The sequence below is a fragment of the Rhinichthys klamathensis genome, unplaced genomic scaffold (assembly GCF_029890125.1).
Source record: "Rhinichthys klamathensis goyatoka isolate OS25496 unplaced genomic scaffold, OSU_Roscu_1.1 h1tg000161l_1, whole genome shotgun sequence".
NCBI classification, from domain to species: Eukaryota; Metazoa; Chordata; class Actinopteri; order Cypriniformes; family Leuciscidae; genus Rhinichthys; species Rhinichthys klamathensis.
Genome location: NW_026606695.1, coordinates 110720 through 137869, shown reverse-complemented (window position 1 = coordinate 137869; position 27150 = coordinate 110720). Strand labels below are relative to the sequence as shown.

At 36.4% G+C, this 27150-nt stretch overlaps 1 protein-coding gene across 2 annotated transcripts; it reads right to left on the bottom strand.

The window, feature by feature from the left end:
- Positions 1-1186: 1186 nt before the first annotated feature.
- Positions 1187-27150, bottom strand: tdrd7b (tudor domain containing 7 b). 2 transcript variants are annotated; one of them, XM_056258911.1, is made up of 17 exons: positions 27006-27149; positions 23892-24098; positions 23662-23806; positions 20338-20527; positions 14360-14442; positions 13645-13868; positions 11987-12555; positions 11436-11625; positions 10794-10905; positions 10510-10712; positions 9650-9784; positions 9219-9302; positions 7911-8045; positions 6902-7012; positions 5111-5610; positions 4304-4464; positions 1187-2959 (listed from the first exon to the last, which is right to left on the bottom strand). In XM_056258911.1, exons 2-17 carry the CDS (start codon positions 24096-24098, stop codon positions 2739-2741), a joined length of 3270 nt encoding a protein of 1089 aa, XP_056114886.1. In that variant the 5' UTR covers positions 27006-27149; the 3' UTR covers positions 1187-2738. The 2 variants fall into 2 exon arrangements, with proteins under 2 accessions (XP_056114886.1, XP_056114888.1); XM_056258913.1 differs by lacking the exons at positions 1187-2959; positions 4304-4464 and adding an exon at positions 4957-5034 and having other exon boundaries at positions 5066-5610; positions 27006-27150.

The window sequence follows — 27150 nt, the reverse complement described above, 5'->3', positions numbered from 1 at the left end:
TCTGATGTACTCCGTTCCATGCATTTGCACTACTTCCAACAACTGGACAAATGGATTTAGAACTTTCTCTTTTGACACGTATAGTAAGGACCTGGTGTAGACAAACTGTAAGATATTTCTGGTGTTTCTGCTTTAATTGACAAAGCTGCTTGTTTTCAAACTTTTTTTATTAACCGAAACTGATGTATTAAATGAATGAACCACGATCCATGTTGTGATTCCAGACGTTTCTAGAACTGTACAGTATGTTCTTGAATAAAGGCCAATAACTAAAATAGTTATTGTAGAAAAAAAAAGAAATGTCAGTTTACATTTAAATTTTATTTGAAAAGTTAAAATTATTTTAATAAAATCATCCTGTAACTTAATATTAATTAATAATATTAATAATCATCCCCTGGTTGAGAACCACTTACTGATATCTTTCATATCATTACTTGCAGTACTTAACATAAAGTCAAAATGAAACTAACTGCATTCAGATTTTATTTTCACAATGTGGCATATTTCTGAGTAAGTGGGCTTTTATTTGGACTGTGAGAAGTGATCTCTTTTTTTCAGGAGGTCAAAATAAGAGTATTTGGTCGCATCAGCTATGGGTGTGCGATATACCGATTTTGGATCGTGACCGATTAACGAAGAGAGATCGTAGTATCGTGCATTCTACCAGTTGCAGTTCTGGCAGCGGCCCCGTCCCAATTACAACGCCACGTACATCACGTTTAGCAACACAGCGTGACATTGCACTTCTTCATCATCACTAAAGTTTATTATTTGCATGCGGTTTAAAGCCTTGCCTGTTAAACTTTTTATTCACACTGTTCCAAGATACGCTTTTCTGAGCACATACCCAGAGCACACACACACTAAAAGCCTGTCACACAGCGAGTGAGTACTGGACTAGGTTCTCTTTCGCGTCTTATTGTGTTTAAACTGTTGAATACAAGGTAAACATCAACAGTCGTTTATTCTTAAGTGAATGTAAAAAGTTCGGATGCGAGTCAGTATATAGAATGTATTCGGTCTTAAAGTGACAGTAAGCCTAATAAACCTGCTGTCATCTGTGTCATTCATGTTAATCAAAGAACAAAAGACAACGAGAAAATCACTCACTGCTCTTGACTGGATAACTTTATCAGCTTTAATAAGAATCAGTGTATATTTCATTCATACAGTGAAGTCTATGTAGTGTTTTATTTGTATATTCAATTTCTTGAATGATACTGTCAAATACACCTACGGTAGCTGTAAAAAAAAATGAAGTACTGTTTATTTCATTTGTATCTTATATCTGTATTTGTCCTATTATTTGTAATTTGCATATTTATTCTTATTTTTAATAACAAATATAAAATAAAATAAAGTGAAATCATATTTTGGCCGCATCGCCCACCCCTAATTTGGCCTAAATGGTCTGGGATTTTGTTACCTTGTAAGGCTAAATTTTTTTAAATAGGGAAATTAGTTTGGCTGTACTGTTCAGTAACTTGCAAAACAGTCTTAAAACCAACATGAAAAAGAATCGTGATAAGATCGTCATCCTGCCTGAAAAATATATATTTTATACATAAATATATATATATACATGTATTTTTGCCATATCGCCCACCCCAAGCATCAGCTAAAGGAACAAGCTATTTAATTTTGATGAAAGATTACAAAGACATTTTTTTTTTCACAGTAAGACCAAAAAGGTATGTTAATAAAGAAAATTGGTTCAATTTTGATTCCATGTTGACTTTTAAGGTAAAGAAAATCTATTAAATTTAAATATAGGGCTACAACCAGTGATTTTTCCACCTTATCTCTAAAATATTAAGCATCTAGTTAAAACACAGGTGAAATTCTACATGCCAACAATGGTTTAGCTTTCAAGTCTAACTCATATTCAGGTAATAAAACAATGCCATTACTATTAAAATACCTTAAATACATTGGATGGTCACATTGTAGCAAACCCCAAACATCCCATGCCTTCACTATACTATTAGTAAGACGCAAATAAAATAAAAGCTTAATAAATAACGCTAAATCCAGAGCTCAAACACATACATCTAGAGCGTGGACGGCTTGTGCCGTTCCTCTTTTACACTATTATAGACTCCAAAAATCTTCTTCATGTAAACAGTTTTGAAATGACACTATCAGCTTTGTACATGTTAGAGCACTGTGTGTTGTTTACTCTCTTTTGGACCATAAAGTAGTAATATGTCAGCTTTGTAACATGCTATACTTAAAAGCATGAAGCATGCCTCGACATAACACATCATCTGGACAGTCAAACTAACATAATGTATTCACAGTTTTCAAATACATTATGGAAAATGATTGATCGCATCAGGGTTTGGTACAGCTGTAGTGATCATGATTTAACTTTAGGTCCCATAGAAGATGAAAGCATGAATTCACTGACGATGGATCTCCACAGCTATTTTGTGTTAAAGGCAATAGCCTATGGAGTGCATAACCTACTCTCTCGCCAAGAATATACCCCAGAGTTAACACTGCTAGCGAAGAGCATGAAAAGGTGCTGCTAGCCTGCTAGTTAAACATATAAATTGCTATAAATTGCAATACCTCTGTCTAAAAGTTGAACCTTTCAACTCTATGATTCACATTTGCTTGCGCAGATCTGCGTCCAAGTCACATTTTGGAAAAATAAACCTTTAATCTATAGCATACTAATGAACAACCTTACAAGAACCTTTCAAGAACACTCTAAAGTTTGACCAGGGTTTCTACGCTGCGTTGGTCATTTCATCAGTGAGTTCAGCCATAATGTCATGCAGCCAAATGTCCCGTTCTTCTTGTGAAGTGTCCACCAAGAAGATCACCACCTTCCGGTCCCAGGGCTGTGACGCCTCCTGCACCGATTCCAGCTGAGCTACCAGGGGCTTCTTCTCAACGTGGTTCCTGAACACAATGGAGGCTTCCTCGGACCACTGCCTGGGTTTCACACCTGGAAAGATCAGACACACTTTTAGATCTACTGCACTTTGGTTTTCGTTACATAACAGAATGCAAAAAGTCATAGTTGAAATCGATGCATGAAAACAAGGAGCAGTTCTGATGTGAGCTCTTTCAAGATTCACATCATGCATGCAGCCCATATGAGTCAGGGACTTTGACAAGGCTCTTTGGAAACGGGAGTGATAGTCCAAACAGCACACAGTCTGTTAAGTACTTTGAGTATTAATGTGTCTTTTCCAAATTCAGGTCACTAACCAGTCAACTCTCTACAAAAGCAATTCCAGTTCTCCTTCTAGTGTTGTTCTCCTTTGGCTTCTTTTGTCCTGCCAGGTATCTTTTATTTCACTCATTCAGTTTAAAAGAAACTAGCTTGATTACAATTTTGAAAACTAACTTTTTATTATTATTTATATAGTCTAGTTGAATAGGTTGGTAAGATCTTTGAATGTTTTTGAAGATGTCTCACAAAGACTCCATTTTTTTAAAATCTAGAATACAGTAAAAATTGTTATATTGTGAAATATTTTTCAATTTAAAATACATTTTAAAATATATTGAAATCATAAAAAGTTAATTTATTCCCGTGGTGGCAAAGTTGAATTTTCAGCAGCCATTACACATTTCTGTGTCACATGATTCCTTAGAAAACATAATAATATGCTGATTTGGTGATTTATTTCAGTTCAAAAGACAGCATTTTTTTTAAATGTGCTGTAACATAAATGTCTTTACTGAAATTAAATGTCTTTATGTGTCCTTGCAAAATATATAAATATATATATATATACATTTTAGGGATGCGAACGAGTCCGAAACGATACTTTCATTTTTGGTACTTGCCAATAACGATACCTGTATTTTCACTGCATTTGTAATTTTTTAAAAAATATTATTGGGTAGAGAAATCAAAAGAATATGAATCATTTTAGTTGGCTTAATTTGCTTAGTAAATATATATATTACCTTCAGTTATTTTCATGCTAAATTAAGCCTGCTAAAATGTATTGTATGAACTTCTGTTACTTTCACTGTTCATTCTATTGCTCTATCATATTTTATCTTTCATTTAATAGCACAGCACCTTTAGAGCTGCTCCAGCAGGGCTCAGAGCTAAGGATTGGGTCAGTGGTTCAAATGTTTAGATACCAGTGAAACATCACAATTCTCTATTACAATTTTGATACTACAGCAAAAACTACTAGCCTAAGTAGTTTTCAGGTACAGAAATTGAATGAAGTAATCAAATGTGAAATAATCCTGTATAATGAACAAGAAGTCTAAAACAGCCTTTTCAATAACTGAAAGAGCCTTTCTGACAGGAAATGAAGTGTACCAGCCAGCTGAGCAGTGATGGCCTGGAAGGGGAGCTGGCAGAACTCCTGGGTGAGGGGCCGGAGCTGGGTCCCGCTCACCAGCTCATGTTTGCCATAGTCCAGCTGAAACACTGAGACCAGACCATTGGTCAGAACTCCTTTCACCAACACACGGTACCAGCTGCAAAATAGAACAGAGGATGAGTGGTCAGTCACATGACCTCACAAAACACTTGAAATACCCCATGTCTCAGCGCAGGGTTTACATCAGACTTTATGCTGGTCGTCTACCTAGACCAGGGGTGTCCGGCCTAGCAGAGATCAGCTCTAGCCCAAATTAAAACAGTCCAAAACTGACAGGTCTTATGTTTTTATGTAATATTGCAGAATTTATTATAAATGATTTATCCATGCACATCATTATTTTTTTTTTATTCTTGTGCCCTAGTAATCGTTTAACAAAATAACTTCCCCTCCCCCGGCCCTTGCAACGACTTCTCTACTCTGATGATGTGTTTAACTACTGCCGTGAGGGCGGAAAAAACTGTCACTCACATGACATCACAGCAATAGCAAACCGCAATGGTCCAACAATCCAATCAATTCCCGATGGACAATATAAAACCCTGCCCTACATTTTTTCTAGTTTCGAGAAGCCGTTTAACGCGATAAAAGCTTCCATTTCATGCCAATTTAAATACACTTGAACCAGGATCACTAGAAACTTTCAGGCATATACTGTATGTAGGAACTCTGTAGGAAAGTTACCTCAGGAGCAGGACCGGACACCTCTGGCCTAGACACGCAAGCAAAATGCAGACACTTACTTGTTTTCCACCTTGGCAGCGCAAACCTGGTTCTTCTCCACTTTAAACGGTTTCTCCTCCATCTTATTATAATGCAGAATCATCTCCCCCATCAAAACCACCAGTTTGTACATATCCTGCCATGGCTGTAGCACAAAGTGGCCAGGATGGCACGCCACTGAAACAAACACATCCATATTCTGCCCAATCTCAGGCAACTCCAGCAGTGATGGAAGAGCCAGCTGTTTAGGCGGAGAGCCTGGAGGTGTGCCCTGGCTCCCCAGCGGTGATGACATCTTCTTGGGTGTGTGTGGGGCTTTATCAGTGCTGAGGCTGGAGGTCTGGATGGTGGCATGGACTGTCGGGGCGTTGAGGGCTTTCGAAGGCCCTCGGCTGCTTAAGAAAACATCCTTCTGGTGGTTCCACAGATCAGAGTCGGCCAGCTGTTGGTTTAAACTGAAGTTCTTGCTGGTGAAAAGATAAACATGAGCGAGACGTTTGTTCTCATCCACTTTAGTGATCTAGAAAAAAAAAGCATGAAGTGTTTTTAGTGCTTCTTTTCTGCAGCAATGCACATTACTTTGAGCGGCCGGATATATTATACAGTCCTAAACACTGCTAATCCTAAATTTAGTCAAGGTTCCTGGTTCATGAGCTGCTTGTTTCTGCCACTGAATAAAAAATTAAAAAGTCGTAATTGCGACTTTTCTCACAAATATCTTTTTTTTCTCGCAATTGCGAGTTATAAAGTCAGAAAAGCGAGATATTTTTATATATTTGTTAGATATCGCAATTGTTATAAAGTCCGATTCTGAGGAAAAAAGAATTGCGATTCTCAGAATTGCGAGTTTCTTAATTTTTTTTATTCTGTGGCTGAAGCTTCCATGCGTCATGAATGCAGTAACCCACTTACATATCTCTTCATGTCAGTGTTGTTATTGTTAACTAAAACCACTCAAAATATTTTTATGTAATTTAAAAAAAGCTGAAATAGAACTAAAATAGAAATATTAGATACTTAAAGTCCCCCTGTAGTCAATAATTGTATCCTTTAAAACTAATCTTTGATCATCAATATGACATATTAGCCCCGCCTCCAATCACTCGCACCAGTTCAGAGATCCACTCATTGATGATCACACATTGACTTGATTGGTTACAAGGTAGTTTGTGACGTCAGAAACACCAGCGGTTTCAAACCGCGATTTTGAGACTGACTTTGGTTCAGTTTTAAGGAGAAAATACTCCGCAATGGTGCTGACTTATGAATTTGCACATGGTTTGTCTTAAAGCATTTTAAAAACACCTCATAGACATATAAACAACATTAAAAACTGGATTTTCAAATTTTCACCACAGGGAGATTTTAAAATTAAAATATTAAACAAAAATTTGAAATGTTGCCATTGGGAACTAACTGAAATAAATATGTACAAGTTCAAGTACTAAAATGAAATAAAAATTATTATCAATTTGATATAAATTATTTAAAAAATGAAAAGCTAATAAAAATGACAAGTACATATAATTAATAAAATCTATGAAAATATGAAAAAAAGAAAAAAGACATTCAAATTAAATGCTATAATAGTATATATATATATTTGTTTTTTTCTATAATTGCTATACATCTTGTATCTTTTGTTTTGTGGGAAAGTACTTTGTAAAAGTAGCTTGAAACCTTTTCCCCCTTTTTTTAACACATTTTTTCTTTACAGGAATTTGCCTCAGTTTTATGCTTGTATCGTAAGTGCAAATAAAGTGAGATGAAATGTAAATGTGAAACCGGAGCAGCATTAGTATTTAACTGGCCTTCAAACTGCAGTCACTGCAGTGGAGAACCGTGTCTCTCAGCCACTGCACGGCATCAGGAGTCCATGAGCCTCCACCCACAGGCAGATCTGCCAAACAACACTTCAGTGCCTGCAGAGGGACAAACATAGACAAACAAGCTCACATATTAATCACCTAACAATTCAACTATACGTTCACTCACAAATTACCATTCTAATGTATTTAAGATTCTTCTTGTGGCTTGCAAAAAAACTATAACTAGGAACTGGCTTAAAGATACTACTTTGAAGTGTAAACAATGGTTTGGAATTATTGAAGAAATCCTGGTTATGGAGGAACTTACATATATTCTAAAGATGAAAAAAGTGCTTTTAAAATGGACTGGGAAAAGTGGTTGATATATAAAGAACGTAAAGACATCCTCAACTAAGTAAACAGTAATTGTTATAGGAATGGTAAACCTCCTGATTGGCTTTGTTGTTCTGTGTTTTTTTTCTTCTCTCGTTTGTATGTATGTATGTATGTATGTATATGTTCATTGATATTTAAGAATATGCGCTGATAATGTATTTACAAGTATACAGCCGTGTACGCTATGTAGCATATATTTGACATGTATTTTATCTAAAAAAAAAAAAAAAAACTATTCTGTCATCTTTCACTCACCCTCATTTTGCTCCAAACCAGTTTGACTTCTTTGTTCTCGTTATATTTATAGAAAAATGTCTATGCTGCTATTTTTCATACAATGAAAGTGAATGCTGTTCATGGACAGCTGTGGATAATATGAGAAAAAAAGCAGTCTGTACATTCAGCCGAACATAAAGTCATATTTAGGAACGACACGAGTAAACGAGAGTGTAAATGATGACATTTTGAGGCCAAATATCCTTTTAAAATACAAAATGACTGTTTACAAACAGGCTTCAGGCACTTAATTCAAATGTAACTAAAAATAACCCAAAACTGCTGGCACAAACCACTACACTTGTTAACTTCTCTTTGCCGTCATTAGCTGTTGTCTGACCTGGGTCGGGGTGGATATGAGGTCACGCAGTAAAGAAGGGGGGATCTCTCTCAACTCAATGACCTCTACCGACGCTTGGACGCCAACATCCACAAACAAGATGTCCAGCACCCGGCTGCCATGCAGGTTAGTTATCTAGGACAAAACCACAGTGGACACAGTTATAGTATGGATGAACACATCAGGAAGGATATTTGTGAGAAGTTTAAAGAGATCAGCTCAGATTATTTCAACAATAATTATTATTTTCAATAAAGCAACCAGACAATGATTTAGTGAATTTAAATTTGATCTCCGCTCACATTCACAATATGTTGGAATTACTATAATCAGGAGATCACTGACTTTGTCTTTGTCAAACTCATAATTACAGGTAGGAAACTCATAATTTTATGAACTTCTCTCGCTTGACCATTACGCCATCATGCAACAACTAACAAAATTATAGTGGCTTCAATAATTAAAAGATTAGTAGTTTGCTTTTTTTATGTTTGATATGTCATTTCTATAGTATATTATATATACAGAACTGCCCAAAAGTGTAGGGTCAGTAAGATGTTTTTATGTTTTTAAAAGAAGTCTCCTATGTTCATTAATCAAGGCTGCATTTATTTGATAAAAACTACAGTAAATAAGTAGTATTGTGAAATATTATTTAAAATAGATGCTTTCTATTTGAACAGTTTTGTGAAATATTTTTTACAATAATTATTTTTTTCTATTTTAATTTATTTTAAAATTAAATGTATTCCTGTGATCAAAGCTGTATTTTCAGCATCATTACTCCAGTCTTCAGCATCACATGATCCTTCAGAAATCGTTCTAATATGCTGATTCGGTGCAATAAGAAATTAAGAAACATTTCTTAGTATCAATGTTGATCAATGTTGTTTATTATCAATATTTTTGGGATAACCGTGATACATAATGTCAGGATTCTTTGATAATAGGAACATTTTAGTTGAATTTTGTATAATTTTCTTTCAAAAAATCGTACTTACCCCAAATATTTGAAAGGTAGTATAAGAGATTAATGTATGCACTAATGCAGCATTTTGATGTCATTACCAACAAAGCTACACACAGAACCATTTTGACATAAAAAATGTCTGAGTCAGCTAAATCTCTAAATTGTCATCTCACAATGTCAGTAATTCCGACACAATGTGAAGGCAGCATTCCTAATGCATGAGGGAACAATTCCATTTACAGTGAAATTTACTTACAGAATTTAATGTTTTAAACTCTGGTCCAGTAAAAAAAAAAAAAAAAAAAAATTCTTCACTCTGGAATTGATAGCAGACTCACCTCCACCCGGGACCATTTGCCTTTAAATCGAGCCAAACAGTTTTTGCCACAGAAAGGCCGTGAAACCAGTGACTCTGATGTGACCTTTCATAGGGAAAAAGATACGTGAGCATCTCCTGTCTGCCATACAACAGGAGGATACATATCATAAAAATGGGCATCACACCGCTCTACAGTGTGCTGATATGCAATATGCTGCAGTAAACAATGAACAATTACCATTTAAATCAATTTGATATATACATTGTTAGGCGTTCTTTCACACAATCTATGCCAGCAGGTAACTATTTACTAGGGATTATGTACTTGACGCCTGCTAATCCCATAATCCCAATCTGTCTATTTTGGCCTCCTCGCCTCCTCTGAAGAAGTCCCTAGCAACATATTTGAAGCTACACATATGGAGATTATGCTTGTTGCAATTGTGTTACCTGGGAATGGAAGTAGTTTTCAGTCTTCTCCAGAATTTCGTTGAGTTTAGTCAGGCCTCTGGAGGGCACCTGACAATAGATCGTCCCATCTGAACAAACACTGGTCACACTCACATTCATATAGGCACTGTTCACCTACGACAGAATACGAATACCGGTACATGTTATTTATATGTTAAAAGCCCAAAAATATAACTTAACATTTTTTTTGGCTTTAGTACGACTATGAAAGAAATGAATACTAATAAATATGAATGAATACTGAATAATTTATTCAGCAAAGTTGCATTGAATTGATCAAAAGTGACAGTATAGACATTTGTAATGTTACAAAAGTAGAATGTAAAAGAAAGAAAAAATGATCACGGTTTTCACAAAAATATTAAGCAGCACAAATGTTTTCAACATAGATAAATAATAAGAACTGTTTCTTGAGCACCACAACAGAATATTAAAATAATTTCTGAAGGATCATGTGACACTGAAGACTGGAGTAAGGATGCTGAAAATTCAGCTTACAAAGTACTTGGTAAAATGTCCACATGTACCAGACACACACACACACACACAGACACAGACACACCACACAATTTCCCCAAATTTCTGATTGGTAGTGTATTGATTATACAGCAGATCCAGTCCTCAAATTTGATTGGCCAAATGTCTTTCCAAAAGTGCTGATGTAATTGGTATAAGTACCATAGTAGTCTAAGTACTGTATGACGATATTTTCATGCTACCTTCGCACTACCATGGTACTCTTGAGGTACCCTGGCATCTGTCCCATGGTGCCAGCACAGTATATTTTGGATAAGAGGGTTTCATTTAATGTAATATCAAACACTTCTATTTTTGGTTACCTTTAAGGGACTCTCTAAGGATCTGTCTTGCAGAGCTTTCATACAGGCAGCATTGATGTTGATATCATCATCTTGTGATGTGTCATACAGCACCACCAGAGGCACTTCCTCGCGCTCTAATATTTCAGCCAATAAGATCTTGCCCGTGGCCATGGACTCAAACCTCTTCAGTACTGCCTGCTCATGACTGAATGACTCCAGGCCTGAAACATTAATATAAAGGCAACATTTGACATCAAATGTGAAACTATTTTGTCACAGGGAGTTCTGAATGCAAATCTTACCTGCCAGTTTACATTTGGTGGCTTGGAAAGGCAATCTATAAAACTTTTTATGTAACTCAAATAGTTTGCTCTTGCTGATGACTTCGGAAAAGCCATGATCCACGTAGTACACCTGTTTAAACATCAACATACAAGTGCAGTAATAATTATTAACAGAGCATTACCTTATTTATGATAAAGATATTTCACAAATTTCTCACAGATCAAAACAGTCTCAGTTCTTCACCAGAAAACCATAACAATTCACTGTAAACGGCACTAGACCAGTGGTTCTCAACCAGGGGACCGGGACCCACTAGGGGGGCTCAGCAAACTTTCAAGGGGGCCACTAGATAGCTTAAAATGATTTTTAATAAGACAAAAACTAATTTTTAAATGAGCTAAAACAGCTAAAAATCAAGATGAAATACCTCAACAACTGTCACTCAGAATTTTAAAAGTATGACTTCTAGACCTGGAAGTCATGGAAATTATTTGAAAACAAGCAGCTTTGTCATTACAGCAGAAATATCAAAAATATCTTATATGGGGGTCATTTGAATATTGTCTTGGACAATAGGAAGCCGTGGAGTTAAAAAGGTTGAGAACCACTACACTATACTACAATACTCATTTGTGATCTTAATAACGACAATAACGCACCTTGACCTTGTCGGCTATGACCTCACACACTTGTGCCCGGATGATCTCCTCCTCTTCCTCAGCACGTGCAGCAGTCAGCTGACCTGGTAATGGTGAGGTCAGAACCATCTTGGTGTTGTCCTGCCCATAGAACTCTCTCATTTCATCTTCTAACTTCTCCTGCGCCTTGGAGTAACCTTCCCCTATGTACCTACATATAAACACACACACACACACACACACACACACACACACACACTTTACAACAGTAGGTACAAAAGTGGCCGCCAACTTTTACAGTTACCTAACATTTTTTTTTCTCCCCAGGTTTTCCAAAAATTCTCTGATCCAATGCAACCTCTTCTGAGATTAATTGAAACATTATTATTTGATTTGAAGCAGAAAAGTGTTTTTTTTTTCTTGAGGAACCAAACTGTGCCACTCTGTTTACTGCCAAAATGCAAAATTTGTAACAATAGCATCTGTTTTCTAGTTCTATATCAGGTTTATCAAGGCATGAGAAGGGTCACACCTCTCATGAACTGCTTAAGGATTGTGACCTTAAAACGCACCTAAGAATGACGCTGTTTGTGTCACTTGCTTCAACCACCAGGACAGAAGGGTACTCCTCTCTAGGGATGACAAGAGGGGGAACAGTCTGGCTGCTCAAACGGAGCTCTGTTGTCTCTTTCGTCTCTGAGCCAGACAATCCCGACTGGTTACGGTTCTCATCCTCCACTACTTTTGCATACAGAATTGCTCTTTTGGGGTTGTCTGGCATGGGGTAGTCAATCGTGCATATATCTGAAAGCAGGGTGAGGTGGTCCAGCACAAACTCTGGTAGCTTACATTTATATGTGTCCTGATATAGTTTAGGCAGAGCGTGGGCCCACAGACCACTGCTGTATTTCAAGAGCAGCTCTCCAAGCTTCTGCTTGAGGTCCGAGGACAGAGCCTTGGGGGACGCCGGAGAGCTTGATTTGGAGGTGGAAGATGGTCTTTGAATCTGAGTTTTTTTGTGATGAGATGGGGATTTGTCATGTGTGGAGGGTGTAGCAGCACTAAGTGGTGTTATCTGGCTAGTTTCTTTAGCAGGGTACAGAAGCAACTCTTGAGGTTTGCTGCTGCATGGCTTCTCAACCTGTAAAACAAACAAAAAGACAGCATTATTATTCCGAGGACTAACTACACAGAGCTAATTTATTATAATAAATGTATCTTTTTTGGGGCCCTCTTATAGTTGAGCTTTTTGAGCCAAAATAGTCAATTTATTTTTCCTGACCTTTTTCCATTCTCTCTCCGACCCAAAATGTGTAGAGCTGTAAGTGCTAAACACAGCCAGGATCAACAACAGAACAAGGAAATGTGGGGTTTGGATTACTGGGTTTGGATTTCTGATTTCAAAATGATGTTTTTTTTGTCTCAGGACGTTTTCAGACCTGTAGATAGTTTGCTGTGCACTGTCTCCTTTATTCGGTTTACATGTTATGTTAAAGGCAACATTTCAGAGTGTCTCAAAATGTGTTTATGCATGTCACATGTAAGAAAAACTGTCCTAGACTGTCTAAGATGGACTGACATATTAGCTCAGACTAGCTGTCATTACATATGCACTAACAGTATAAATGTAAATAAGCCTTGATTCCCACTCTAATATTTATATCATATATAATTTATCAGTTAGAGCAGAAATTAGGGCTTTGTCGGGACAGCATTCTTCACCCGTATTGGACATTTTAAGATGAAGCAGTAATGTGCTCACCCACAGAATTAGACACTGCCGTTCTTTTACATAATGCATAAAGCTTGTTTGGTTAGTCTGTTGAGTTGGATTGCTATGTCACTACAAGAGAACTGCTCCAGAGTTTGTTTTAAATCAGAACGAGACTACCTTGTTCAGGTGATCTTGGACTGATTATTTTGGTGCGGATCCAAGTGTGATTGCCGCGTTAAATATTCCTAAACAAACCGAAGGGAAGGGAGAAAACATGCCAAGTTCTGAAACAAGCACTCCAAACGAGTCAGGTGTGAAAACGCCTTTAGTTTTAACATGGTCTTTTTGGTCTGGAGAGGACATTTTATGTTTTGAAAGTTACCATTTTTTACAATTTCATAAACAGATTCTCATGACTTGATCCCTTTAACTCCACAATTAATACATAATGCTAACTAATGTGTCCTAAAGGCATCAGACAGACTTGGGCTAATCAGGATATATCTATAAACTTACAGTACAAATGTGAGTCCAATTTTCCAGATCTTTAAGGGCTTCGCTGGGTAGATCTTGTTTATAATGCTCTCGATAAAGCTGAGGCAGCTTGGATACCCAGAGGCCATTGCTGTGCTTGTTAAGAACCTCTTTAAGACGGGACTGCACCAGCTTGGGACTGTAAGGCGCAGAATGAGGCAGTCTGGGTTTTGCTGGAGTTGTGTTTTCATTCAGGTTAGAAGGAGCTAGAAATATCAACAACATAAATGTTGCAGCTTAGTAACAATTCTGAATTGACAAACCATAAACTAAAAATATAAATAGATGCTTGAAATTTTTATTGCAGAATGAATTTGCAGTGAATCCCCCCAATAAAGTCTTATTCCTGTACATAAATGTGACAAATATGACTTTCTATTACTGACAATTTTCTGGGTGAACTATCGCTTTAAGATATAACTAACAGCAACATCAGAATTCAGAACTGAATGCATGTTGACCAGCGATGTCACTCTGTGTAACAGCAGGAGCTTTTTCATGCTTGAGGCAGAAGATGACTGTTTTCTTTTCATCCTTAATGAACATCCCATGCCTGGAATGTTTTCTGGGAGAGAAAGTTGCTATGGACTCCAGTATAATTGAATAACTCCAGAATAACCTTTAAAGGAGCTTCTTGTGAATAAGAATGTTTAGGCGGTCTGCATATCTAACACTTTTCCACCCAACGAATACTCACAATTGCTCTGCTGTGGATTTCGGGAGAGATGGGTATGGACTTCTTTCTGAAATCTGGAAGGAAGGGTCATCCTTTTGTCTGATCTAGAAAAAAAAAATCGTACTTGGTGTGAGCAGGTTTTTAGAATCTTTCCCCCAAGATTTCATTTGTTGATGGAGTGTATCCAATATTATAAAACAGCCAAGAACCAGACTCAGACCTATTAAGGTGTAAAAAAATAACCCAGTTCTGATTTTGGTCCAAAAGAAGGAACCTTGGTCCATATTTTTTACTCAGGCCACTAAAAATTATATTAATTATAATTAACTCTCTCTCTCTCTCTCTCTCTCTCTCTCTCTCTCTCTCTATATATATATATATATATATATATATATATATATATATATTAGGGCTATATATTTTTTATATCCAAAATAAAAGTTTTTTTTACATAATATATGTGGGTGCACTGTGTATAATTATTTTGTATACTGTATATATAAATACATACACATGCATGTATATTTAAGAAAAAATATTATTTATATATAAAATATTTATATTTATATATAATATAAATTATATATAAATCTATATACAGTATATACATGAAAATATTTCTTAAATATATACAAGCATGTGTGTCTATTAATATATATAAAATAATTATACACAGTTCACCCACATATATTATGTAAAAAAAACTTTTATTTTGGATGTGATTAATCACGATTAATCATTTGACAGCCCTAATATATATATATATATATATATACACACACACAATCTAAAAAAAGTTAATCAGAAAAATAATAGTTAACTACACCCGTTTCTGAATATTGCTTGATCAAGTATTGATATAAATAGTCTTTATAACGAAGTATGAAAACATGACAATTGTTAATAAAAATAATTTCATGTATAACATTTTATAATATATAATAAAGTTTTGTTTCAAAATGGATGAGGAAAATATAGTGCCTTGTAAATCTGCATCACGGTTTCATGGGCAAGATCTGGCTAATTGACAAATGAAAATCAAAAACATGACACTTGTTAATAAAATAATTTTATAAATACAATTTATTCATATGTAATATAATTTTATCTAAAAACAATGTAAGAAAAATAAAGTGGGTTGAATCCAAAAAGCTCTAAAGGATTTTTAGAATTGTTAAGACGGCAGCTCTATACCATTTAAAAAAGTTAAATATAGGCTTATAAAGTTAGGTTACAGCTGCATCTGTCTCTGAGGGGGGGAAAAATAGCAGCAATTTGATGTTTTTGATCGATTTGATGTTATTGAACTCTGAAACCAGAACGGATAAATTTTTTTGTCTTGAATGATTTGAATACATGTGTTTTCGGACACGTCAAAATGTGACTGGCTTGACTGCATATTCAAGGCTTACGTTCAAGATTGTTGCTATTTGACCGAACATTTTACTGTACCAATCTTTTTTATGGATCTTAAAGGGGTCATATAATGGTACATGCACTTTTACAAGTTGATTTTACTGAAATGTGTGTTGGCAGTGTCTGTACACAACCATCATAAAATGATAAAAATCCATCCAGTGGTTTTGTTCTAATCTCCTTTTGTTTTCCCCTGCCTCAAATCGAGCCGTTCGAGCCTGTGACGTCACAAGCTCGCACGCCCCTCCCACGATTGTTGATTGACAGCCGCGTTTCAACACAGACCCGCCCTCGCTCGTGAGCTAGCTGTCAATCATAGTCTGCGTGGACCGGCGCGGTCATTGTTGATACGCTGGAGCACTGTCTATGAGCAGAATGGCGTCTAAGCAATTGTGATGTTCTGTTCTTGGGTGCAATTAGGAACACAGCAGTCATTTTAATGTTCCTAAATCCGAACCGCCGAAGACGCAGTGGCTGAGTTTGTTTTCGAAGGGAATATTCCCCACAAGCAACGTCAATACTTTCATGTTTGCGCAAATCATTTCTCACACCAGACTGCTTTATAAACGAGGGTCAGTATGAGCTGGTTTTGCTAAGAAGCTGCTCCTGAAAGCCAGGATCGGTACCAGCTATTCGTGTTCCTGCTGAATCTCCAGAAGAATTGAAGTGAGTGTAATGTTTTATTAAACTTTATATTAATATTTATATTAATTCTTGTAAATCGCTAGCTGCACGCTTCACAATGAATGCGTCTAAGGTTCACACTCAGGGTACATTACGGCATGTTTTCTATGTATGACGTTCTCAATATAATGCATAATCCCACGTTTATACTGAACAACGTGTTATGGTTATTGTGTTATTGTGTTACAAACGGTGTACGCCAGAGCCGGCTCTTGTGTACGCATAGAACAGAGAGGCGGGGTGAGCAAAGCTCATTATCATTTAAAGTCATATGCACTGAAACGGCGTGCTGAAAACAGAGCTGTTCTTGACCAGGTAAAATAAGTGTTTTCTTACAATACTAATGAGAATTTTTAATTAAAGTATATTACAAACTTTTAATTTAGACCCTAAAGAATCATATTAGCTTGTACAAAAATGGCATTATATGACCCCTTTAAATTTTACATAGAGGACAAATGAGCTGCCCTGTGTACAAACCCATGGGCTTCGTCACATAAATGCATAAAATCGCCTTAATCTTCTGATTAACATTTTGTAATTTAATGTACTAGGCCTATTATTCGTGAAAATAGTAAGCGGTAAACTGGTGAATTTCAATTGTCTCATTACTCTCTGCATTTTACAAAATATTTGCGATGCGATTTACGCTTAATTATGTATGGAAATGACTCGAGGGCAGATTTTTTAGCGATACAAAAAAACTTATGCTACAATGCTTTTTTTTGGGATGACGTCATTACGCACACCATTTTATCGGTAAAGGGCCAATTGGATGGAAACAGGCTGGAGACAGCAAATTTAACAAAAATATTTTTTTACGCATATTAACTTTGTCGATAACAAAACTGGATGAAATCCAAAAGTGGATGGAAATTGGCTATTGTTAATGACTCATCCTTGTATGTTTAATTTTTTTTTTTAAATGACCTCCATTAGCTCCATTATTCCATTAGTTTAATGGAAATATCTTAACTCAATCTACCTTTGAAATGACAGATTTCTCTCTGATGATGTATACAAGACTTTCTATCTTCAAGATATATCAAGACTATCTTAAAACCTCTTAACCGTCTCCAGAGCGTCGGCGCACTGAAGCGTTTTTTTTTTTATTTAGTTCAAATATACTATCAGATTTAATGTTATACCTTGACAAACTATACATCATTAAAAAGATATAAGACTCAAGATTCAGTATTTGACCACTATTGTATTCTGAGAAACTTATAGTGACAGTTATGTCTTAATTTGTGTCAGGAGTTATGAAATTAAAAAATGAGTCGTTACCTTTAATATGAATTATGAGCATCAGCCGGTCTCATTCAGAAAAAAACTCCCGTGCGATCGTCATGACAGCGCTTGACAAAACAACGTCCCTCAGGGCTTTTAGCTCAAACATGTGCAGATTTGGAGAAATATTGATAGATTCTCATAGCTTTACATCAGACTTCTATAGACAGGAATAATATTTATTGAATTTATACCCAAATGCGTCGATGTAATCATTTTGAGCGCTGTATACTCTGTACTGTGTTATCAATTCATCCTGAAAGTGAGGGCGCTGTTTGCACAGAAGTCCATATATGGATCACATGAAGAAGAGCCATAATCATGTGACATTCAGGAAGTCCTGCCACAACAAAGCTATCCGAGATCGCTGTAAAGTGCAGATAAAGATGTTTTGAAGACAATAAACATGATTGCAATGATATTTGATTTACCTGTGTTCTTCGAGTCATGTCAGGTATTTTCATAATAATTGATTATATGTATAATGTAATGCTAATCGAGATAGACTTTCAAATTGTGCAGAATACAATAAAATAATATATTTTCTATCTGATTTTTTTATCTGAAGCCAAATCAGATTACAGAAAGTTATTTAAAACACTCGACTTGCGCTATAAAGTAAGTTTGGAGAACAAACATAGTTTTATTCTCATAAATTGTCGTGTATTGATGGTGTGCTAAGCTAACATGCTAGCTAGTACTGAGCACCTGCTACCTTACTTCGGTGTAATTTTTATGATTTTTTTCTAAATAAGAATGCTTACTGAAATGTTTCGTTTTTCAAAAAGGGCATTTGATACAGTTTCACTGTGAAGTGAGAACTTTTATAAAATAAATGAGGGATTGAAACAGTGTGAATTGCTAGTCGTTAGTGATTATAATGCAGACAAAAGAAAAGCATATTTAGAGCAATAAACTGGCTGGAGAGGTGTGAATATGTGCAGGGGAGCCTGAGACTGAATGGGACTCGTTTTTGCATCACAAAACAATAGAGGCAATAGACTGAATAGATGCTTATAAGAAAACAATAAACACCAGTCTAATCAAAATAAAGTCATATGACATGATCTTGAAAAACATTGAACTAAATACAGAGTTTTAGACTTATCATCTTCAGATTTTAAATATAACATGGTTAGACATGTGGCTTTAGCTGCAGTGCATTTCTAGATTGCTACAATGCCAACTTCAATTTTATTTTCATGAAGATGTTTCATAAAAATAAATGTATAATAACTTTACAAAACTTTGAAGCTATTTATAACTATTTTTTTCATTATGATAATAATTAATTCTACATTTACAATAAACTTCCAGGTGTCAGCTTTCAAATGAGATCTTACTTGTGCTTTTAGTACAAAGGGTTCATGAACTGTATCTGTTTAAGTTTGGGAATGCCATATCTGGGGATTTTTCAAAAATGGGCTTGAAGCTTAACAGGTTAAACGCCACCCCTCAATACATATATTACATATAACTTTAGTCACTAAGGTTTGGAATGACATAAACATTTGTTAAACATTCAGCTATGAGAGGAAAATGATGCAAAATAGAATTACGTTACAGAAATAATACTATTATAGCAAATACTACTTAGTGAATACAAATTTGCTTCTTAATACTTCATTATTGCTTGGTTATCCTCCTAATCGTAATTAATTGGTCAGCCGAATACATACAGCACAATAGCCTAGAACAGTTTTCATAAACTCAACGGACAGCAGCAATATACAACAAATGCAATGGTGAAAAGCAGACATGTTGGCAAAGTGCTGCAGCGTGATAAAGCAGGAGTGTGGAGGTCTTATATTGCATATGATTCTAGGTGTCAGATGAACCAAAATCCCCCTCACGGTGTGCCAAAGGGAAAGTGCTGATTCATTGTGGACTGGTTTAGAATGGCTAATCTGTGAGAGAATGGAGGGAGGATTAACAAACCCCAGTACACCCGCTTAACTCTGCCACCCTCATCTGTACCCTCACAGCCATTGTGTGTGTGCCACAGTAAGCGATACAGAACACAATTCTAAAGAGTGAGGTCAGTTGTTTGCTCTCAATGATTTTTGGCTGAAGTGATCTCACACTCACACACACACACAGGCAACATCCTCCATTCGACTGCTGAACAAGCACTGGGTTCAGACAACACTGAAATGCTGAAATGCTCTGTTATTGCCAATTAAATCAGACAGCATCAACGGCTAGAGACATCCAGTTGCTTAACTGGAAAATTAAGAGTCTGTGAAGAAATAAAGAGCTTGGCATTTCGGTTTACTCATTAGGACTTGATTTGTATTCTCAGCTACCTGCTCAGCAAAATGCTGCTCACACAATGGGAGCACTTCTATTAATATATATATATATATATACATACATATATATATATATATATATATATATACATACATATATATATATATATATATATATATATATATATATATTTTTTTTAAGAAAGTATCAGCTGTACATGGATCTTTCAATATATGAATTTTCATTTTCTTTCTAATTACTTAAACATGAATTTATCTCTTAATATGGCTATAATATATATAAGTTTTACCTATCAACTCTAATTGACATGCTTTTTTTTCTTTTGAGTCTTTCACCTTTCTGAAGGAAGGGAGGGTTTTCTTGTGGGTGTGTTTGGGGGTGTGTTGCGGGGTTTGCCGCCTTTCCCATCAGGCTGGGCGTCCCTCATGCTTCCTGTGCGAGTGTCTCCGTGCCCCCCTCCATGACTTCCACCTCGCCACACACGTCCTCGATGATCGGGCTGTCTCAGAGATGTCCTTGGCTTTGCTATGAAGGAGATGAGGTATGAGTAGCCTATTATACAAACTATAATCATTTCTCAAAATAATACACATAGTTTTGGGTCTATTAGGCCACATCCACAAGACAGAATTATGACAGAATTTGAGTCTCCTGTGACCCATTTACAGTGTATGATAGAAACGGTCTCCTTAGTGTCTTTTCTTACTTGTAATAACAATTTCTGTCAACATACCGCCATTAAAGCACACTTTCTCACATGAACAGTATTATTACAGGATATCACACTGTGTTTACACTGGATGCAAAATCTTCTCATCCAATGGGTGATAGGAGTGTAAACTGAGACCAGATCAGTCCAATTCATGCTGGTTTAGTGAACCAGTTCAATGGGTTCACTTAAAAGAAATCCAAAGAACTAAAAAGAACAAATTGTTCATGAATCAGATATAACTGCTTCTCTCATCAAGGAAAGCTATGTCAGGTATGTTATGGCTTAGATATCAGTCTGTTTGTTACAAAAACTGTAATATAGCTTCAAAAGACTTGGAATATTGTGCATGAATCAAATGAACCACTTTTATGGTGCTTTTGCTCCCTTTGTGCTCCATTTATCATTTTTGTTTCGTGGAAGAAAGAAAATCATACATGTTGGGAACAACATGAGGGACATTAAACTATTTTGGGGTGAAATATCCCTTTAAAAGTCATCAGACCAACTATAAAAACATTAGCTTTGTTGAGCTTAAATCTAGCTGATGCCTTTAAATCAAACAGGATTGTAAGCTAGAACAAACATTATGTCAGTGTGCTTCACAAACAATCAGTGCACTTTATCAGATAATCTAAGGTATTACTCTGCACATTCTACAGCAAAAGAACCATGAAGTTTCTGGAAACCCACTGCACAGCAGCATTATCACTAGAAATGAGGACATGAAACAAAAATATTACTCTCCTCTATATACATTCTTGGAAACAAAGCATTTGGAATGCGACAACAGTACATTTACATAATATCAGTCAACCGGAGACTATGACTTAAAACCCATATTGTCTCATATACACATTCAGCATGACATCATACCACTAACCTGACTGTAACAGAATGACATCGTACCTTCCAGCTGACTGCTTTCTAAAAGTGCGAGACGTCGAGGTGGCAGCAATTTAACACCTTTATCACTGTCTACAGCCCTCCTGAGATTCCACAGGCTGATAGTTTCTACAAGACAGCGGACAATGAGCTAAGAAGAGAAAACCAGGCAGAGCATCACCACAGCAGCGGCGGTTAAATAACAGATGAGGGAAGAAAGAAACAAAGAAACCGTTTCATACAATCCTCCCCTGAACAGCCACGCAGGCTCCGTTGTACCTCTCCACAACACCGCAGTCTCCAGACCTCCCTCTCTCTATCGCTTTCTCTCTCTCTAGGTCAATACAGATGCCGGCTTTCTGCTGTATCACGGCAAGCAACTGATCAGGAGACAGCGTGAGTTGGAAAATGCCGGAGCTGACTGTGAGTTTGCAGTTCCCAGAACTGTTGCAAACTGTTGTTAGATCTCAATGATCTAATGCAGAGCTATATTCTTAGTACATCCAGAGCCGTGCTCACATCCTCAGAGGAGTTTAAATAGGCCATATGCACAACCAAAAAAGACACAAGATGCACAGGACATTAGATAAGTCCTCTATGTAATGTCTTCTGGTTAACACGTTAAAAGAAGTGATGCGTCTACAGTCGCAATTGTGCAACAAAACTAAAATATAAACTAAAAAAAAAACTTAATATACTTGATGTCATGTATTTTAAATCCATTTGTAATTACACATTGGTAATGATTGAGTTGCAATTTAGTACATTTAAAACATGTTAACTTAATTGAATAACACGCTACAGTTATAATCAAGTACTTTAGTATGACAGTCAATACATCAAAATAAGTGTACTTCTTTACAGCACGACAAAAGATTGTTCAAACATAATGATTTATAATGTACTTTAAAGACCCACTCCGATGAAAATAATGTTTTTCTAGGTGTTAACATGTTCTTGTGGCATTTTTCTTATGTTAGAGGACATATCTTTAGAAAAATAAGCTCAAAGTTGTATTTCTGAGTATTTCTACATTCAAATGGCTGTGAATCAGTAGCAGACGCAAAAATGCCGTTTGAAATAGACTGGAGTTGTGACGTAGTAACTCCACTGGGCGGGGCCACAAGCTCATACTCCCCGCCACGCCCGCTCAGGTTCTGAGGAGTAGAGAAGACGATGGCGGATCAACACCTATGTGCGGTAGCGGGTTGCAATGCTAAGAGGAGAAATAGTGGTATTAGCTTTCATGCTTTACCAAAACATGTTGCTGTGAGAGATAGATGGATTACGTTCCTTGGTCACGGCAATGTTAAAAACCACACATCGGTTTGCGTTCAGCACTTTACAGAAGACTGTTTCACCAACTGGCAGGAGAAGAAAATGGGCTTCGTCAATAAATTGTTTTTGAAGCTGGATGCAGTGCCTTCCATCAAGACACTATCAACTTCAAAAAGGTTAATCTGATTAAATGTTTGGAGCATGTCCACAAACATATTTATTTACTAACATGTTATTAGGAGTTATTGGCCTGAAATAGTCAATTCAAGAGATTACAAAAACAATACCATTCTGATACATCCACTTGTAGACGACGACTAGATCTATGTACGTCCTCTTGTTCCTCGTCCGAGCTGGCATCTGGCTCAAAACTGTACGGCTGGATAGCTCCAATATTGTTCTCCATTTTTGTTGCACCGGTATTGACAGTTTGGGGATTTAAGCTAGCAGGAGAGACAGAGCTCTCAGCAACGGGGAGGGGGAGGGTCGTCTCCGTGCCAACGGCTCCGCCCACAACGCAGAGGCGAATTTCTAATGAGCTACTGCCGCTCTGCTGAAGCAAAGTCCCAGAAAACGGCACAGGTTTTGTGATTTTGGCTAAAAATGGCATAATCATAATTTAAAGACCACTGGGAATGTTTAAAAATAGCTCAAAAATATGATCGGAGTGGGACTTTAAGTAAAACCTTTAGTATACAACATCTATATGATGTCTTCTGGCAATTACATTACAAGAAGTGTTGCGTCGGTCCACCGTTGAAATAAACAAAACTGATGCGAGTCTCACCGTTCAGTACAAGAGGAGCTGCAAGTTTGACTCTCATTTGACAGTTCACCACCTGAGGTCGGCCGGTCTTCTTTGCCGTGCGCTGACGGGCCGCAAACTTAGTAATGTGGGCCATCTCGTTCCCTGTGGTAGCATGGCACACCACCTATGGGTTTTTAACCATTTAACATTTTAGTATTCACATTTACCTGCTCAATTAGTGAATTTGAAAAGATAAGTGAGAGTCTTACCTCTCCAGACTGCCCTTTATCCAGTTTCACGACCAAAGGCATGCTGTGCAGGAGGGCATCCAGTGTGGCATATCCCATCTGTTTATACGGTATGAGCTCACCCGTCATTTCTTTATACTCTACCTGCAGGTCGGACAGTGACACGCCACTCTTACTGGACTGGAGCACCGCCCGTACCATCTTCTTCACCAGTTCTTCGTCCGCCATCTTAAAAAAACAATAAAAAGTCACAGTGTTGGATTTGGTCTTGATAGACCTCCATTCAAAAGTTTGGGGTCTGTAAGACTTCCTAATGTTTTTTTGTTTGTTTTTTAAAGAAGCCTCTTTTGCTCACCAATGCTGCATTTATTTGATAAAAACATATAGTAAAATACAGTAATATTGTGAAATTGTTTCCTCTGTGGACTGTTTATTTGCTGTTCTCCTTCCGTTTACTTCCTGTGATTCCTTTCTGTTTCCTAAGTTACTGATTGATTATGCCTTAGTTTGAGTTCTAGCTGTGTTTGAGGCCTACCCTCATTCACTATTCCCTACATTTCTCCACTAATATAGTCCACTTAAAGGAGTGAATGAAAACGAGTGAGTGAATTCGAAGGGCTGCCGCTTTTCCGTAGTTTGTGCTGTTTAATAATCAGTGAGAATTGAAACTTAGCAAACTGGCAGCTCCAGTAGTAATGAAAAGATTGATCTTGAACTCTGTCATGGAAACTAACATGTATAAACCTTAATTAAACAATTTAATAATCAATTAAAATATTTATGTATTGTGTGATGTTGTTCCTGTGATTATTCCAGTGTTTTCCTGAGTTTTGTATAGTCTAATAAATACTGTTGTTTACATCCTCTTTGTTTTCTTCGTGCGCTGCTACCATCACACACATGACAGAAATATTATGCCAATTTAAAGCTGTTTTCTATTTTAATATTAAAATGTAATTTATTCCTGTAATGGCAAAGCTGAATTTTCAGCATAATTTCTCCAGTCTTCAGTCACATGATCCTACTGGGATCATTCTAATACGCTGATTTGCTGCTCAAGTAACATTTCTTATTATCATCAATCTTGCAAACAGTTGCTTATTTTCATGGAAACCATAATACGTTTTTTTCAAGATTCTTTGATGAATAGGAAGCTAAAAAAACAGCATTTATTCGCAATAGAAATTGTTTGTACCAATAGAAAAGTCTTTGCATTCACTTTTGATCAATTTAATGCATCCTTTCTTAATAAAAGTATTAACTTCTTTCAAAAAATATATTGTACTGAACTGACCCAAAACTTTTGAATGGTTGTGTACTGCACACATTTACATTTGATACCAATAAAACAATTTCACACCAACAGATCATTGAAAAGCCACATTAGAAGAACATACAAGGCTAGCCGGTCAAGAGGTCATACTTGACTGTTAATGGATTTATGAGTTAAAGCTTTAGGTCCTGCATTGATCTCCTCTATGCTGAAGAGTGTTATTGATTGCAACACATAGAAAGCTACTAGACAACAATGACATTATCTGATCGCTGACAAACAGTTAAACTCTTTTGAGTAAACCGCATCAAGTCTTTTTTGTCCAAACTAACCAATGGCTATTGACTAGTAAGATCATGCAATTGCCATTCTATTGTCATTTCATCTCATTTTATTCTTACATGGATATGGAGGTATTGCTGATGTGACTAATGAATTGAGCATTGCGCACATTGTATTCAGGACTAGCCGGTCACAACCAGTTACTCAGCATGAATGGATCATCACATTCACATTGTTAATTCTCTCATGTTCAAGAAAGCAAGAGTCAGAGCCAACCCCAGCAGTTTAATTTAGCAAGTATACATAGAGACCAGATTCAAACCCTTGCGAAAAAAAGAATAATTTAGCATACTTTCAAAAAGAGTACTTTTTACATAAATAATGCACTTTAAAATACTTGAGTGTGATCTGAATATGATGTTTTCAGACACTTAATTGCATATTGCAATTAAATGAAAATGTATTATATTTTACACATATTAAATGCAACCATATTGACTTATATTGTCTTTGAAATATGGTTAAAGTGTACTGTTGAATGTTCTGACAAGCATTTATGTAAACTAAAACATACTTTAATGTAATTTCTATTGAGACTTGTATGTAACGTATTTAAATATATTTGTAATTACACGTTTGTAATGATTAAGTTGCAGTTTAGTGCATTTATATATTATAAAATATATATTATATGAACTATAAATAACACACTACAGTTATAGATGATCATGTCTGTAATAAATACCATATACTACTACAATATATATTTACTAAACCATGAAGCTCCAGGTAATTGACAAGACATGCCAAATAGTGATAGGAGTGTCATGTTGTATGATAATTAGCCTAATATAACTTTTCTAAACAGCATTTAACAACTGGACTGTAAAACTTAGCTAATTGTTGTGACCCTTCCTTTCCTTTTACATCCATATACATTTTAATCTAAAATCTGAGTGTTGTATCCGTGTTAAAAATGTCCGTGTTATTTACCAACGTAGCACAACGAGAGCATCAATCGCATAAACTGAAAGAGAAAGTAATGAGAGTCGACAGGTCAGAGCTCGTGTGAACGACACGTTAGGGAACGTTGACGTACTGCTGTTTTCAGGACAGATAAGTTAGATAGAGACACACCCTTTATCGTTGACAGCAGTCGCCATCAAATACTATTTTATATAGTATATTTTACACAGACATTTTATACTTAGATGATTTGATGTAATTAACGTTCTATGTAAGTTAGTGTAGGCCTACAGCAGGATAGCTGACATAAAATGAATGGATGATCTGTACAGTGAACGTGTTAAAGAATTTGGCCAACTAACGTATTGTCGCGAGCGTTGTCCGCTCCCTAAGGACAATAAAATCCCGAATATCTCACTATAAACTTGTTTTAAATGCGTTTCAGTTTTATTTCAATGATTTGAACCGGGTGATTATTCGCAGACTAGCTCACTGTCAATCAAAATTACAATAGTAGAAATAAACTGACACTCGGACGCGCCTATTTCTTCCACCAAAGCTGCTTAATTATAAAGCGGCGAGTCCAGAAATTCCCACAATGTCTTGAGTCTTACCGCTCTATATGTGTGTGGCTCGGTCGTCCGGTTAAGATGACAGCGACTGGCTCTTTGACACTGATCGCGGCCGGTGTCCTCCTCGCGGTCTGTCCCGCAGGCAGTCCCGCTGTCTGAAAGCTACTCACAGTCACACCATCCCATC

Coding starts and splice junctions, on each gene's coding strand:
- tdrd7b (XM_056258911.1), bottom strand. CDS start 24,098: ATGGCGGACGAAGAACTGGTGAAGAAGATGGTACGGGCGGTGCTCCAG. Junction 10,713..10,793: donor CACCAAATGTAAACTGGCAG/GTAAGATTTGCA, acceptor TTAATGTTTCAG/GCCTGGAGTCATTCAGTCAT. Junction 8,046..9,218: donor GCAAATGGTCCCGGGTGGAG/GTGAGTCTGCTA, acceptor GTTTTGTCCTAG/ATAACTAACCTGCATGGCAG.